The following is a 12,727-nucleotide window of genomic DNA, read 5'->3' as shown; positions in this document are numbered from 1 at the left end:
AAAAGTAACACATTTGATTTAAAGCAATGATCGAAAGAAACGTTATTTTTACACCTGACTACATTATTTTTCCTACAAAGCATTAATCATGGTGTGCTCTTAGAATATTGCTCAATTATTCATTCTTTCTTTTCAGTTCCTCCAAGCTTAACACAAATATTTGTAAGACAATTGTAATAATTTGAATGAACGAATAGCTACATTTGACCCCTGGGCTTTACAACAATGCAGGAGAAGAGCTAGAGAGTGCTTTAGAGACAGCAGTGAGACAGGAAGGGCTTCTGAGAGAGACAGGAGCAGAAAGTGAGATAGAAAACAAACACTAGATAAATATATTGTAGCAATGAGAGAAAGAGAGCCATAGACACTAGTGTGAGAGCTAACAAGAGCTAGGGTGAAGTCGAGAGATATTCTGATAGAGAGAATAAGTTGCATTTATTTGATCTATTTTTTATTTTTGTAGAGCTTGAAACATATTGTGTCACATTACAGAACTACACATTTAAAGGGAATACACTGAGTGCCGGTACAAAATACATAAACAATCTATACCGCACACATGCAAAAAAATCAATAATGATAAATCTCTTAGAAAGAATAAAAAGGTTACATTAAAACAAAGAAATCATACATTAACTCCAGGGTTTTTATACTTGTTTGAAAGTACTGTGAAAACCGGTCAATATAATCTCCAAGGTGCACGCCATAATCAAGCAGGCAAACCAGATAATAACTTAGGTGTTGACTAACTCTTCCTGAATGCTAGTATCTGAAGCCTGACCATTACACTTCTATTAGTCAATGTAGGGCCTCCCAAGATGTTTTGCAAGGTCGGGTGACGTATCAAAATGAATGGTATTTAAAGTTCTGAGCCCCCTTAACTCTTCAACATGCAATTACATGTAGTCTTATCTTTGCACGATGGGAGTGATACAAGGCTTTGGAGCACAATTCACAAGGCTGACTGAAGCATGAATCACTGCTTTGAGTGGAAGCAACATTAAGATAAGAAGAACCCTAATCACAAAGGTAAATTTGATCATAAATAAAAGGTTTATGACCAAATGTACCTTACTTATGCCTGCAGGGAATTCCCAAGGCTGGGGAACCATTGCTACAGGGCCTCTCCGGGTTGCAGGCACGCGTCTTACTGGTGGCTGGGCTGGTGGAGGATGCGTTGTGGCGGCATCTTGAGGCACAATGGTGCATGTCTCCCTCTCTGCTGGGAGACTAGGGGGCATGCAGTGGATTTTGTCTTCATTCATGCCGGCACTTTTTGCGTTTGACACTAACTCGGGGCTGTTCTGCCTGTCTTCCGTTTCTGATGCTGCAGGTGCGATGTGAGACATAAGCGCCTGTAGCAGTGAGAGTCGGATTGAGAGCGAGGGTTCCAGAGGCCTTATTATGTCGGTCTGGGGTGAGTACCGCATAGCAGTTGTGTTACGACCCCATGCTGTTGTGGGTCAGTCGTTTGTTGTTCTCCTGGGGCAAGTGTAACCTGTGCAGTTCTTGGGCAGCACTGATCTGTGTAATGGAGAAACATTCCATGAAGCAGCGACATGTTGAGGAGTCTTCCTCTTCCCCCTCGTTTTCCTCTCCTTCTTCTCCTTCCCTGCCCAGCTCTAAACTTAAGAGGAAAGGAGATAACGCCAGCCTGAAGCATCTGATCAAGGAGACCTTTGCTGGAGATGGGCAATGGAGGAAAACCCAAGGACTCGTTCCCTGTGCTAGTTTCACACTTGTCGGATTCAAATGAGGAGGGCCTGGGTGCAGAGGGTCACATTGGAAAATATATTGACAGACATGTTACAGAGCTGTTAGAGACATGTCCAATCCAATAAGGGCTTCCCAGAGGAGGAGGTCTCGGACACTTCATCTCTATCACTGCTGCACCAGGCGGTGTCCACTGTGGATGTTCTGGTGCACCCCTTCATCCATGAGGTGTTGAAGATGGAGTGGAGGGACCATGATAACATGTTGCTTCCCAGGATCATGGCCAAGTTGTACCCTCTTCAGGACATGCCTAGATAATTGCCTGATTCCACTCCAATCAAATTTGTTTTGGACTGTCTCATAGGACAGACTTCTCTGACTAAGGAGGCTGTGATCCAAGACTCAGTGGACAAAAAAGTGGATACTCCCCTTAGAAAAGTGTACTCCGGTTCTGATTTGGCCCTACGCGCTGGCATTTGTGGGACTTATGTAGCCCAATACCTAATTTCCGATGTCGAAGCCCTTTATATGTCGCTCGATGACATTTTTGACAGTTCTGGTCTGCTGGAACAGATCAAGCACCAGGTTTGATTTCTATCAGATATCTCCTTTGATGTGGAGAGGGCCTCTGCTTTGCCCGTTGGGTCCTATGTAACTGCTCGCTGAAATTTGATCTTGAAGGACAGGAAGACAGATTCCACACAAAAGGCTTCAGCCTTGAGATTGCTCTTCCAGAGGAATATGGTGTTTTGAGAGGAGTTGGAGGTTAAGCTGCACAAGCTTTTCAAGAAAAAGAAGCACTCCTCTTCTCTGAAGCAGGCCACCTCTGATAAGCGGTATTAAAACCCTTCCTTCCATCAGCCGTCTCTGTGGCATTATCTCTGTGGTCAGGACAAATTTCATTCTGGCAGAGTTATGGACAGGAAGATAAAGTCTCCTCCGCTGAAGCCCTGCTCCGGACTATATAAGGGAGGTACAGGTATTTGTGGTCAGGGGACTGATTCAGCTCTTTCTTTGAGCCTGGGAAAAATAGTCTTCACGTGCTTGGGTGCAGGACATTGTAAAGCTACAAGATTGAGTTTGCAGTGACTCCTTCAGCTTCGGGGGTTCGTCTGACTCCTTGGGCCTCCTCTCTGTTGAAGTGGACTGCATTGTGAGAGGAGATTTGTTCGCTGCTGCAGAAGGGTGCCATTCTGAATGTCCACCTCAGGAGAGGGGCATGGGTTTTCACTCAATAATCTTCCTGGTGGCCAAGTCTACAGGGAGCTTTCAGCTGGTGTTGGACTTGAAGGGGCTGAACAAGTTTGTCACCCACCTCCCCTGCATGAATGAGACTCTCTGGAGAGTGATCCCGTTAGTGTTTGTGATGTGCAGGATGTGTATTATTATGTTCCAAACCATCTCCTCTTCCAGCAGTATATCAGATTCAGCGTTCACAAGATTTATTTCAGTTTTGTGTCCTGCCCTTTGGCCTTTGGTTTGCCCTTAAGTTTTCCCTAAGGAGAGTGGCTCCATTGGTGGCTTCCTTGCATCTCCAGGGCATCCACCTATATCCTTATCTGCACGATTGGCTACTCCATGCTCCATCTCAGGAGCAGCTTCTTCTCAATCTATGGGTGGTTTGTTCAGTCCTATCAGATCATGGGTTCCTGCTGAACCTTCCGAAGTGTCAGCTGCTTCCATCTCAGAACATGACATTTATTGGGGCCAGATTTCACACCAAACTGAATTAGGTGTTCTTGCTGGTCCCCTACGCTCTGGTGTTGAGGTCCCTTGCCATAAGGGTGATGAGGGGTGCTTCTTTTGAAGCTTGGCTGTGGTTGCATCTTCTAGGTCTCATGGCGGCAGCTGGATTCACAGTGCCCTGGGCCCGCTTCCATCTCCTGCATCTGTCGGTCCATCTGCTTGCATTTTGGAATCCAGTCTCTCGGGACCTCGACCGGCAAGTTCCGGTGCCTTCGGCCATCATACCAGTTCTGGACAATCTTTCCAAGGGGGTGCCGTTGCAACACGATCCTTCTGTGGTCCTTACCATGGATGCCAGTTCTTTTGGTTTGGGTGGTACAGTGAGGACAGCTTTTTAGAGGCGATAATAGGGTTCCATCTGCTACTTGTGGGGCGGAATGTTGTGTTTGGTGCGACAACATGGTGACTGTGGTGGATCTGTACCATCAGGGGGATTTGCTCCCCGTCCTTGAATGCTGAGGTTGTTCTGCTGATCTGCTGGGTGGAGGGGCATCTTTAGTATCTAGTGGCTGTTCACATCTGGGGTGTGGACAATAGGGTGGCGGATGCTCTCAATCCGTTATTTACACCATTACAGGAGATGTCTCTACCCAAGGAGTCATTAAGCAAGTGTGCGGAAGGTTTGGTGTCCCTTTCCTGGACCTCTTTGCATTCCAGTACAATGCTCAGCTGCCCCAGTTTTGGGTTCGCTCTCATCAGGAGTGTATTTGTGGCATTGATGCTTTGGCTCTTCCTTGGCCACACCGTCTGCTGTATGCCTTTCCGCCTCTTGCTCTAATTCCAAAGTTCCTGGCACGTCTGGTGAGGGAATCCAGGTTGGTTGTGATGGTGGTTCCCTTTTGGCCCCAGATGTCTTGATTCCCCACTCTCAAGCTTCTGGCTATTCAGGGTCCTTGATACCCTGCTTCTCCTCTCCCCCTGAGGTCAGCTCCTTTGTTGCCCTCCCGCGACTGCTTCTGTCGGTGTTGAAGTTGAGGGGAGTGGGTTGCAGCGTACGGGCCTCCCTTGGCATTTAACTTTGGCCATTCAGCAATACCATGAGCCTCCTACTGTCATGTAGTTACTATAAAACCTATATAGCATCTGCGCGTTTAGACAACATACACTGTAGGATTGGTGTTAGACTGATTCTAGACACCCCCACCGTATATGTTAGCCTGTATACCAGCTAGCTCACAGTTCCACTAGAAAGTCTTCTTATCAGGGAGAGAAAAGTTCTTGGCAACTATCGAACATGACAACCCTGATTTCTCAGGACCGTGGAAACAGTGTACTACTTTTCGCTCAGTCACTCGTGCTCACTTAGTCTCCGAGAGTTACACAGAATAAAAGATGTGTACGTTTTTTAATACACATTTATTGAACAGTCATTATTCTAGTGTAAAATAGGTGCCCTGAAACAATCATTGGACAGTTAAACTTATAAATGATTAAAAGCACTAAGAAAGTAAAAGGATGGTAGATTTCTACCAGTATATAAATTACATGACAATAAAATGCGTACTCGTACGATGCTACCCTAAATGGATGTACCTAAGTGTACCTAGCATGTATGCAGTGTTAAGCCAAGAATCCCTCTAGGATAAATACAATCCCATTACCTGAAGTAAGAGACTGTGGGACCCCGTCTTGGTCTTGGGTTGGACACCCCGGAAGGGATGTTAGACCACAGCAAGCTAGAATATCTGCATGCAGGAACCTCAGTGTCTCGCATCAGTGTGTGTCGGCAGGGACGTCCTGATCTCCTTTGTTTGTCTCAGTAAGATGTGATGTTTATACGCCCACAGGTCTCCACAGGAGTTCTACCTTGCTGTGCCACTTGTTGGTCTTAGAATGATGTCGGGAATTAACTTTATACATAGATATTATACAGGAGATGGTTGTCCTGCTGAGTTTCCAAGAATCCTCATGCTTACTGTATGAGCCCTTTACCAGGAAAAATCCAGGGTTCTGTGGGCAGTGTCGTATCTAGGTAAAAGAATATACGTGAAAGGTTACGATGTTACCTGAGCCTATATTGGGGCACCTATATGGAATATAACACTACCCTCAAGTCCTATGGGAAGCACTGGGGGAATTTTCAACAGTCTTGTGAGGCTCTCCTTTTGTCTCCTCAGGAGTGTTGTCTGACTTCTGTGTTACAGTTTCTTTGGGACATTTCAAGAAGAGTTTGGCTATGTCTACCTTATGGGCCCAGTGGGTTGCGATTAAGGCATTTAGGTCCCCATGGGGTAAACTGTCTGATGTGGATGATTTGGTGTCCCGTTTGCTGAAGGGGTTTTCTTTGTCTCAACATTTGGTGAATCCTCTGTTCCCTTTGTGGAATTTACTTCTGGCCTTGAGGGCATTGATTGAGGCTCCTTTTGAGCCTTTGAAGCTGGTCGGTATTACGTTTGTCTCTTTGAAGGTTGTGTTTTTGGTGGCTATCACTTCGGCCAGGCGTCTTAGTGAGTTGGCGGCTCTGTTGGCACAGGAACCTTTCCTGTCTCCGAGGATGGGGTTGTTTTAGGGTTGGATTCATCCTTTGTGCCCACAGTGGCTTCCCAAATCCACCATTCTGAGGGGGTTGCCTGCCTTGGTGGCTGATCGTACTTCTGAGGATGAGTGGTCCTGTTTGGATCTCAAGAGCGCCTTGCTCATCTATTTGGAGCCCACCTGTGCATTTCAGAAGTCTGATTCCTTGTTTGTATCTTTTGGGGCTTTATCCTGGGATGATAAAGCGTCTTCCTTGTCCATTGGTAGATAGATTAAGCAGATGAGTGATAGGTTTATCTATACTGTTCGTGTCTATACTGCTTGGTGACTTTAAAGGGGGCTAGTCAGTCCTGATTGGGTGGCCACAACATGAACAATATGTTGTTGTGGCTATTACATGACTCAGGGACAGGGATTTTGCATCATAAAAATGAATGAAAAAAGAAAAACATATAAGGTGGCTCGGGGGAGCCCCTTAATTGGTTGGTCATAATATGGACATGTTGCCGCAGCCATTACATGAGTCGGAGTCATGGTTCTTGTTAAAATGCATGGTAAGGACCACGAATTTTAGAAGATCACATAAAGGAGCACTCAAAGGGCAATTATAGATTTTTGTCACAATATAAATCATTTTAGGGTGGTGTTTTATCATTTTTGGAGTCTGCAGTTCTCAGGGGATTTTACCCTTTGAAAAATGATGACCCTCTGCTGGGATTTGATGAACCATGGCTGTGAGAAAAAAGGTTTTTTGCTCATGAAATTCTCATAGAGATTATAGAAAGTGGTCCAGAAAATAAAATGTGAGCACAACATGGCATTAAAAAACATATGGCCTTTGCCTCTCCTAACTTTTGTGTCCTGAGGTTTCCATGGAGGAGGAGGTCTTTGGTCGGTAAGTTAATGAGCAGAATTGTGTGGTATGTTAGTAATACCACTATAGTACTACTGAAGTACTGCTTTATGCTCTACAAAATGAAGTTCCTGAATAGGCCTCCATGTAACAAACAAGAAAAAAGATATAGTTTTGTTTGAGTAGTACTTGATTTACCCCGAAATATAGTTATTATATTACTGGCAAACATTGATTATATAGTTTAAAGAAAGAAATGAGTAGGAAGGCTTCCACCGTCTTTCCGAGTTAAGAAACACTTTTCTGCTGGTTCAGCACTTCATTAAAGCATGACATACATTACATGATTTTCCACACTTGGACAGAACTGGAGGAAGTAGGAAATCTAATAGATAATGTTCCCTGTCTTTGTTTATGAATGTCATAAAGTGTTAGAACTGTTTAGTTTCTTTATACTCCTTTGGTTTGAATTTGAGTGAGCAGCAGTTCAGGTCCCACAAGTCTTGTTGCAGCAGCAACTTCTTTGTTAGGAAGACATCCTGAACTTCCCAGGCACAAAGGAGACTTTAACTGGGGAAGACAGTACAAATTTCCAATTGCTGTTGTTCCACTGGTTTCCTCCACGTTGGTTAGAATTTCCTCTATCTTCAGGATTTTCTACCTTCTCCAACAGAGATGTTACACAGAACACATGCAGGTCTCAATGGCAGGTCCTGGAACACCCCGTCATTCAGGGGTAGCATGTAACTAGCACCAGTAGCTATCAGAGTGGCATTTCAGCCTAGGAGATTAAAGACAGAATAGAAAACAAAGCTCTCCATAGTCTCTGTCAAGCAGATGGAAATCCTTCAATGTATAATCATGAAGGTATTTAACTTCTTTAACTCCAGTCAGCTATATGCTGGAAGTTGGTCAAGCAGAGCGATTAAAATGGTAAACCTGTTGGGTTGATTGGAAATTACCCCATGATGAATAAAACTCACATGTCCATACTTTCCGGCTGTTTGGCCACCTTTTATAAAGCCTACACTCCCTTACTGATTGAGCTCCTGACCAAAGTATTTAATTAGTTTCAGTCGACTGGAGTGGTCATAGATACCATGTTGGAATCCCACTTTACTTTGCTCTTGAAACCCGACAAACCCACAGTGATGTGAAATTGTTCACATCTATACTGGTAGCCTGCCTTCACCATGTGTGGCCCATTATTATAGCTTCTCAACAATCTGGGTTTATTTGTAATGGACAAGCAAACGCTAACACACGACTGGCAGTTGTGCTCATGGAGACTGCCGAGAGATGGAAACAGCTATTGCTGCTCCTCTCTCTTGATGCTGAAAAGGCGTTTAACAGGGTTGATTGGACGTACGTGTTTTAAAGTGCCTGACAAGATTCACTTGGGGCCCAAAATGAAAACCATTATCCTGACCAACTTTCAGAGACTCGCCACTTTACTCAAGATCAAAGCCGCTCACTCCCTGAACATTAAACTCACAAGAAGGGACACAGCAGGGATTTTCTCTATCTCCAGTGGCTTTTGCTCTCACAATGGAGAACTTGGTGTCTAAGATCAACAAAAAAAACATGATCCGTGGGATAACTGTGGGAAGGATGGAGCACAATTTGGATATTTTAGCCAATGATATTTTCAGTTTTATCACGGACCCGGATACCTGTATTCCGTCATTAATGAGCGAACTGGACCAATACGCCCAGGTTTCAAGTTTTAAAATGAATTTTTCAAGGTCACAGGTATGGGTGTATATGGCCCACAGTATACCCTCAGAGACCACCTTAGTAGAGGAGGCCTCCATTGGGAGATGTCGGCGATAACCTACTGGAGCCCTCTATACTAGCAATATCCCATTACTTCTCACGTCCCTTTACAAGGACTTATATAGATGGGGTAAGCTTGAGATCTCTTGCCTAGGCTGCCTCAATAGTTTAAAAATGAACACTGGCTGCTATATATTCTCCAAACTCTTCCTCTTAATGTTCCCAAATCAACCCACTTAGAAATCCGAAATAAAATGCTTGATTTTGTGTGTAGGGGAGTCTCCGTGGGTGGCAAGGGCAACTCTTTTTTGCCTCACAGCTTAGAGGGGCATGGTTTTTCCCGATGTCGTCTCCTACATTTTAGTGGCACAACTCTGCCATTCATCAGATTGGAACCACACCCTAAGGGTAAACCATGGGTACAGGTGGATCAAGCCTTCTCTTTGGTTCCCCTGTTGGGGCTTCTTTGGCTTCCCCCAGTGATATAGGCAGGATCTCCCATCCCTCTTTCACTGATGTCTATGCTCCAGGCATATTAGTGAGAAGTGTAAGGGAGGGGTAGTCTCCCATTCCACCCTTTCACGATCACCTCTCAAGCACATATCCCAGACTTTCCACCAGGACTGACTACTCCCCGACCCTTCTGATTTACTCAGGGCTGCTCAGCCTTACTATGGGATTGTTATGCAGATAAAGATTTAAGACTGAGAGAAGACCTGGCAGAGGCATTCACACTGACTCATAGAGATTCCTATAAATGTACTCAGACGCTTTACTGGGCTGGGAGGCCTACAGCCCATAGGGCTATGCAAAGTGAGGAGTCCCCTTTTGAAATGCTATATCTCAATAATACCCACCGTAAAAGGCATCTCCTTCTGATACCAACATATCCTACACCTTACCCCCCCAAAAACATGCCTTAGTGAAGCAATGCGAGAGGGAGCTTAACGAGGACAAACCAGAAGATACATGAGATGCCATCTGGAAGATAGCCTCCAATTCATCCATTTGCCTCTGATATCAAGAGAATGTATATAAGATATTGAAACAGTGGTACTTAACTCCTGTATGACTTTCCAAGGTGTTTGGAGGAGGCTCAGATCTATGTTGGAAGGGCTATGTGGAAGGAGGCATGTTTCTCTATAGCTGTTGGACTTGTCCCTACATTCAGGAGTTCTGGTCTGAAGTTCTTCGCACAATATACATTATAACTAACATTGCTTTGCCTCTTAACCCCCTATTAATTCTACTGGGGGATCTGGGAGTGGATAGGATGTATTCCACAACCACCCCCCATCTCCTCTTAGCAGCCAGATTGAACATTGTTCAGATGTGGAAGCAATCGCAGGCACTGTCCATGAGTATGTGGTGGGGGAGGGTGTGGTTGATTTGCACCTTTGAGAAATTCATGGCAATTATCAGGGATTCAACACAACGTGGTGTTCATTCCCTACATATATACAGTGACAACTGAGAGAGGGCGGACCCCACCTGACAATATCTAGAACATTTCGTGCGGCTGATATTCTTGTTATGTCCCCTGCAAACTCAGGGAGTGGCTCACCAAGGGATCTACATTCAGAAAGACAACCTTACGCTCCCTAGTCACACAAAGAGGGGGTTTGGGCCACATTTTCCACCTTTTCTTTTTCTTTTTCTCTCTCCTTTTCTTGCATGTCTGTACAACAGGGAATACCTACCAGGACAACAGTTGTACTTTCTACTTGTATGTAAATTTGACCCCAAGGTTTTTATAAACATGGAAATGTCACCGGAACCATACCATGTGACATGTTAATTTGTTAAAAGGCAAAATGCAAGTGTTAGAAAAATAGAGTTTTGGGTGTGTATTGTGTTTCGTTTGGAATGATTATGGAGGTCATTTAAAATGTTCAAACATTTTGTTGGTATAATAAAAAGTAGAACTCTTAGACTTTCCCCAATATGTTTAGTCCTGAAATTAAAATAGAGTGAGACTCTTTGCTAGCATTCCTCCCATCTTCATTTGTGTGTTTGATGTACTGAACTAAATACCCAAAGGTATGCCTAGACCTGGGCCCCTTGCACACTGTGCCCCACGGTCCACTCAATACCTCACTAACAAGGCCTATAAAGACCAGAGGGAGTCGGGTTACCTGTGTTCCCTTCTGAAGGGGTCTTTTCCGATAGTTCGGGATGAACAGTTCCCTTGTGGAGCAGGGTCAGTGCAGATTTGTATAAGGCACAACTCTCTAGAGTGGCACATTGCGTGAAAAACTATGGGTTGTAATGCCACCACAGAAGATTGCTAGTGGTTTAGATTAGTTGAAAGTATTCCTCCGATCATCTTTTGGGTGTTTGATGTGATTCACTAAGTGGCCAAGGGTATGCCCAGATGTCAGTCCCTTGCTCGCTGTGCCATAAGATGCAAACAAATTCTAACTGAAATCTAGTTAGTCTACTTGAAAAGTAACTATTGAAATGACAAAATGACAGTGATGTATCACAAATAGATGGGTGTTTTAATTCTTCCTCAGAGTTGGCATCTATTACAGGCTCATAAAGTTAGCACTATCCCAGTAAGAGAATACATTTTTCTTTTTTTTGTAAAAGATGAATATTTGACACATTCATGTCTGTGTTGGCATGTGACAATTATAAACTAATGGGGTAACCCATGGAAAGCAAAAGGACTTGGGTACAAGGCAATATAAACGTCCTAATAGCAATGTCTTATTATCAAAAGGTAGTCGAACAACATTTTCCAAGTTGCTCAAACAGTATGCCCTACGTTTTGAGCGATCTGGAAAATGCACATTGAAATACTTGTATGCATTATGGATTTATTCAGAAAATCAAAACATTAAATGTGGACAAATATATATTTTTTCCTATTGAAGTAATTGTGTTTCTCTGTTGAATAGCTGTGTCTCTCTCACATAAATATCAATTCGTTTGACCATAGATATGATACAATTTTGTTCAGCTACCTTTGCCAATAAGACATTGCCATTAGAACCACATTGTCTTGGCACATGGGCACATCCTCATCAGAGGAATATATTTTATTTTCAGAATGGCAGGACAGCTGAATTTATCTACTGCGTGCAAAGCTTTCCATTGGTAGCCCAAAGATGGGCAATAAGGTAAAAGTGAATCATAAAATTCTCAGAAATCAATTTGGTTATCAAATAATCATACCTTTCCTGATGTCTTCACCCCTTTCCAAAGACTGAAAAAAAGAATTATCACAACCACCAAGAGGCACAATGTGAGCTGCCATCGCGGTAGACCGAGGTCATGGATTCCACTGCTTTCATGGAGATGAAGCACACCTCGTCTGTTTACAAACAAAAATGAAAGAGTTCTGGTTAGGAATTTCTCATGGGACAAAGTAACCAAAAATAACCCCCCACAAATGACTGTTAAATGTACAATTCTATCAAGTGATTACTGTGAGAGCAAGGTCAGTGCACTGCATTCATATCATGCTCTTGCCTATTCACGAAATTGCATGGATGACTCAATTCCAATTAATAGTAGATCATCTTTCATCATCGAAATGGTTCACATATCTCTATCAGGATTTCATGACTCTACATACATTAGGTCAATCATTCCATAATCAAATAACTGCAATGTAAATATTGAGACAAGGATACAGATGGTTTGATTAAATAGTTTGTTCTTACAATATCTGCCAAGGAAAAAAGTGACGTTCATTGGAATCATTTAGTTGGTCATGATGATCAGTGTCTTGTGGTCTATAAAGTCTCTTTGCCACACTAAAATTACTTAGTTAATCAGCTCTCTCTTTAGTCAGATGGAGGCATGGATTATTCTTTTTTGAGCTCTTAACATTTGAGCTACTGTATATCCTTTGACTTTGTACTGAGCCTTATTGTTGTCAAAAACCATAAAGACATTTTACATAAAATGTATTATGGTCTCACAAACTAAGATGAAAAAGCACTCTTCTCACTTGAACCAACTTATTTCCTGTATTGAGCTTAATGCCAGAGCTAGGGAAGCCAGCTTCCTGGATTACCACAGGACTAACTGGGTACTATGTCTCTGTTTAAGTCTTCTGTCTGTTCTGTTCCATCTCTACTCCCATACTCAATATAATAATACTGAAGAAGCAGTATAGCACACAATAAAGTTATATGAATGTAACCGTTTTTC

At 43.3% G+C, this 12,727-nt stretch overlaps 1 protein-coding gene across 1 annotated transcript in view; it reads right to left on the bottom strand.

The window, feature by feature from the left end:
- SLC6A2 (solute carrier family 6 member 2) overlaps positions 1 to 12,727 on the bottom strand; it is a 1,355,875-nt gene that overhangs the window by 793,195 nt on the left and 549,953 nt on the right. The window contains exon 5 of the mRNA XM_078668346.1: positions 11,744 to 11,882. Within this exon, the coding sequence (XP_078524472.1) occupies positions 11,744 to 11,882 (139 nt within the window). The remainder of the gene's footprint in view (positions 1 to 11,743; positions 11,883 to 12,727) is intronic.

Source organism: Lissotriton helveticus, chromosome 12 (genome assembly GCF_964261635.1).
Source record: "Lissotriton helveticus chromosome 12, aLisHel1.1, whole genome shotgun sequence".
NCBI classification, from domain to species: Eukaryota; Metazoa; Chordata; class Amphibia; order Caudata; family Salamandridae; genus Lissotriton; species Lissotriton helveticus.
The sequence above is the reverse complement of the archived record's forward strand: the minus strand, read 5'-3'. Positions and strand labels throughout refer to the sequence as shown.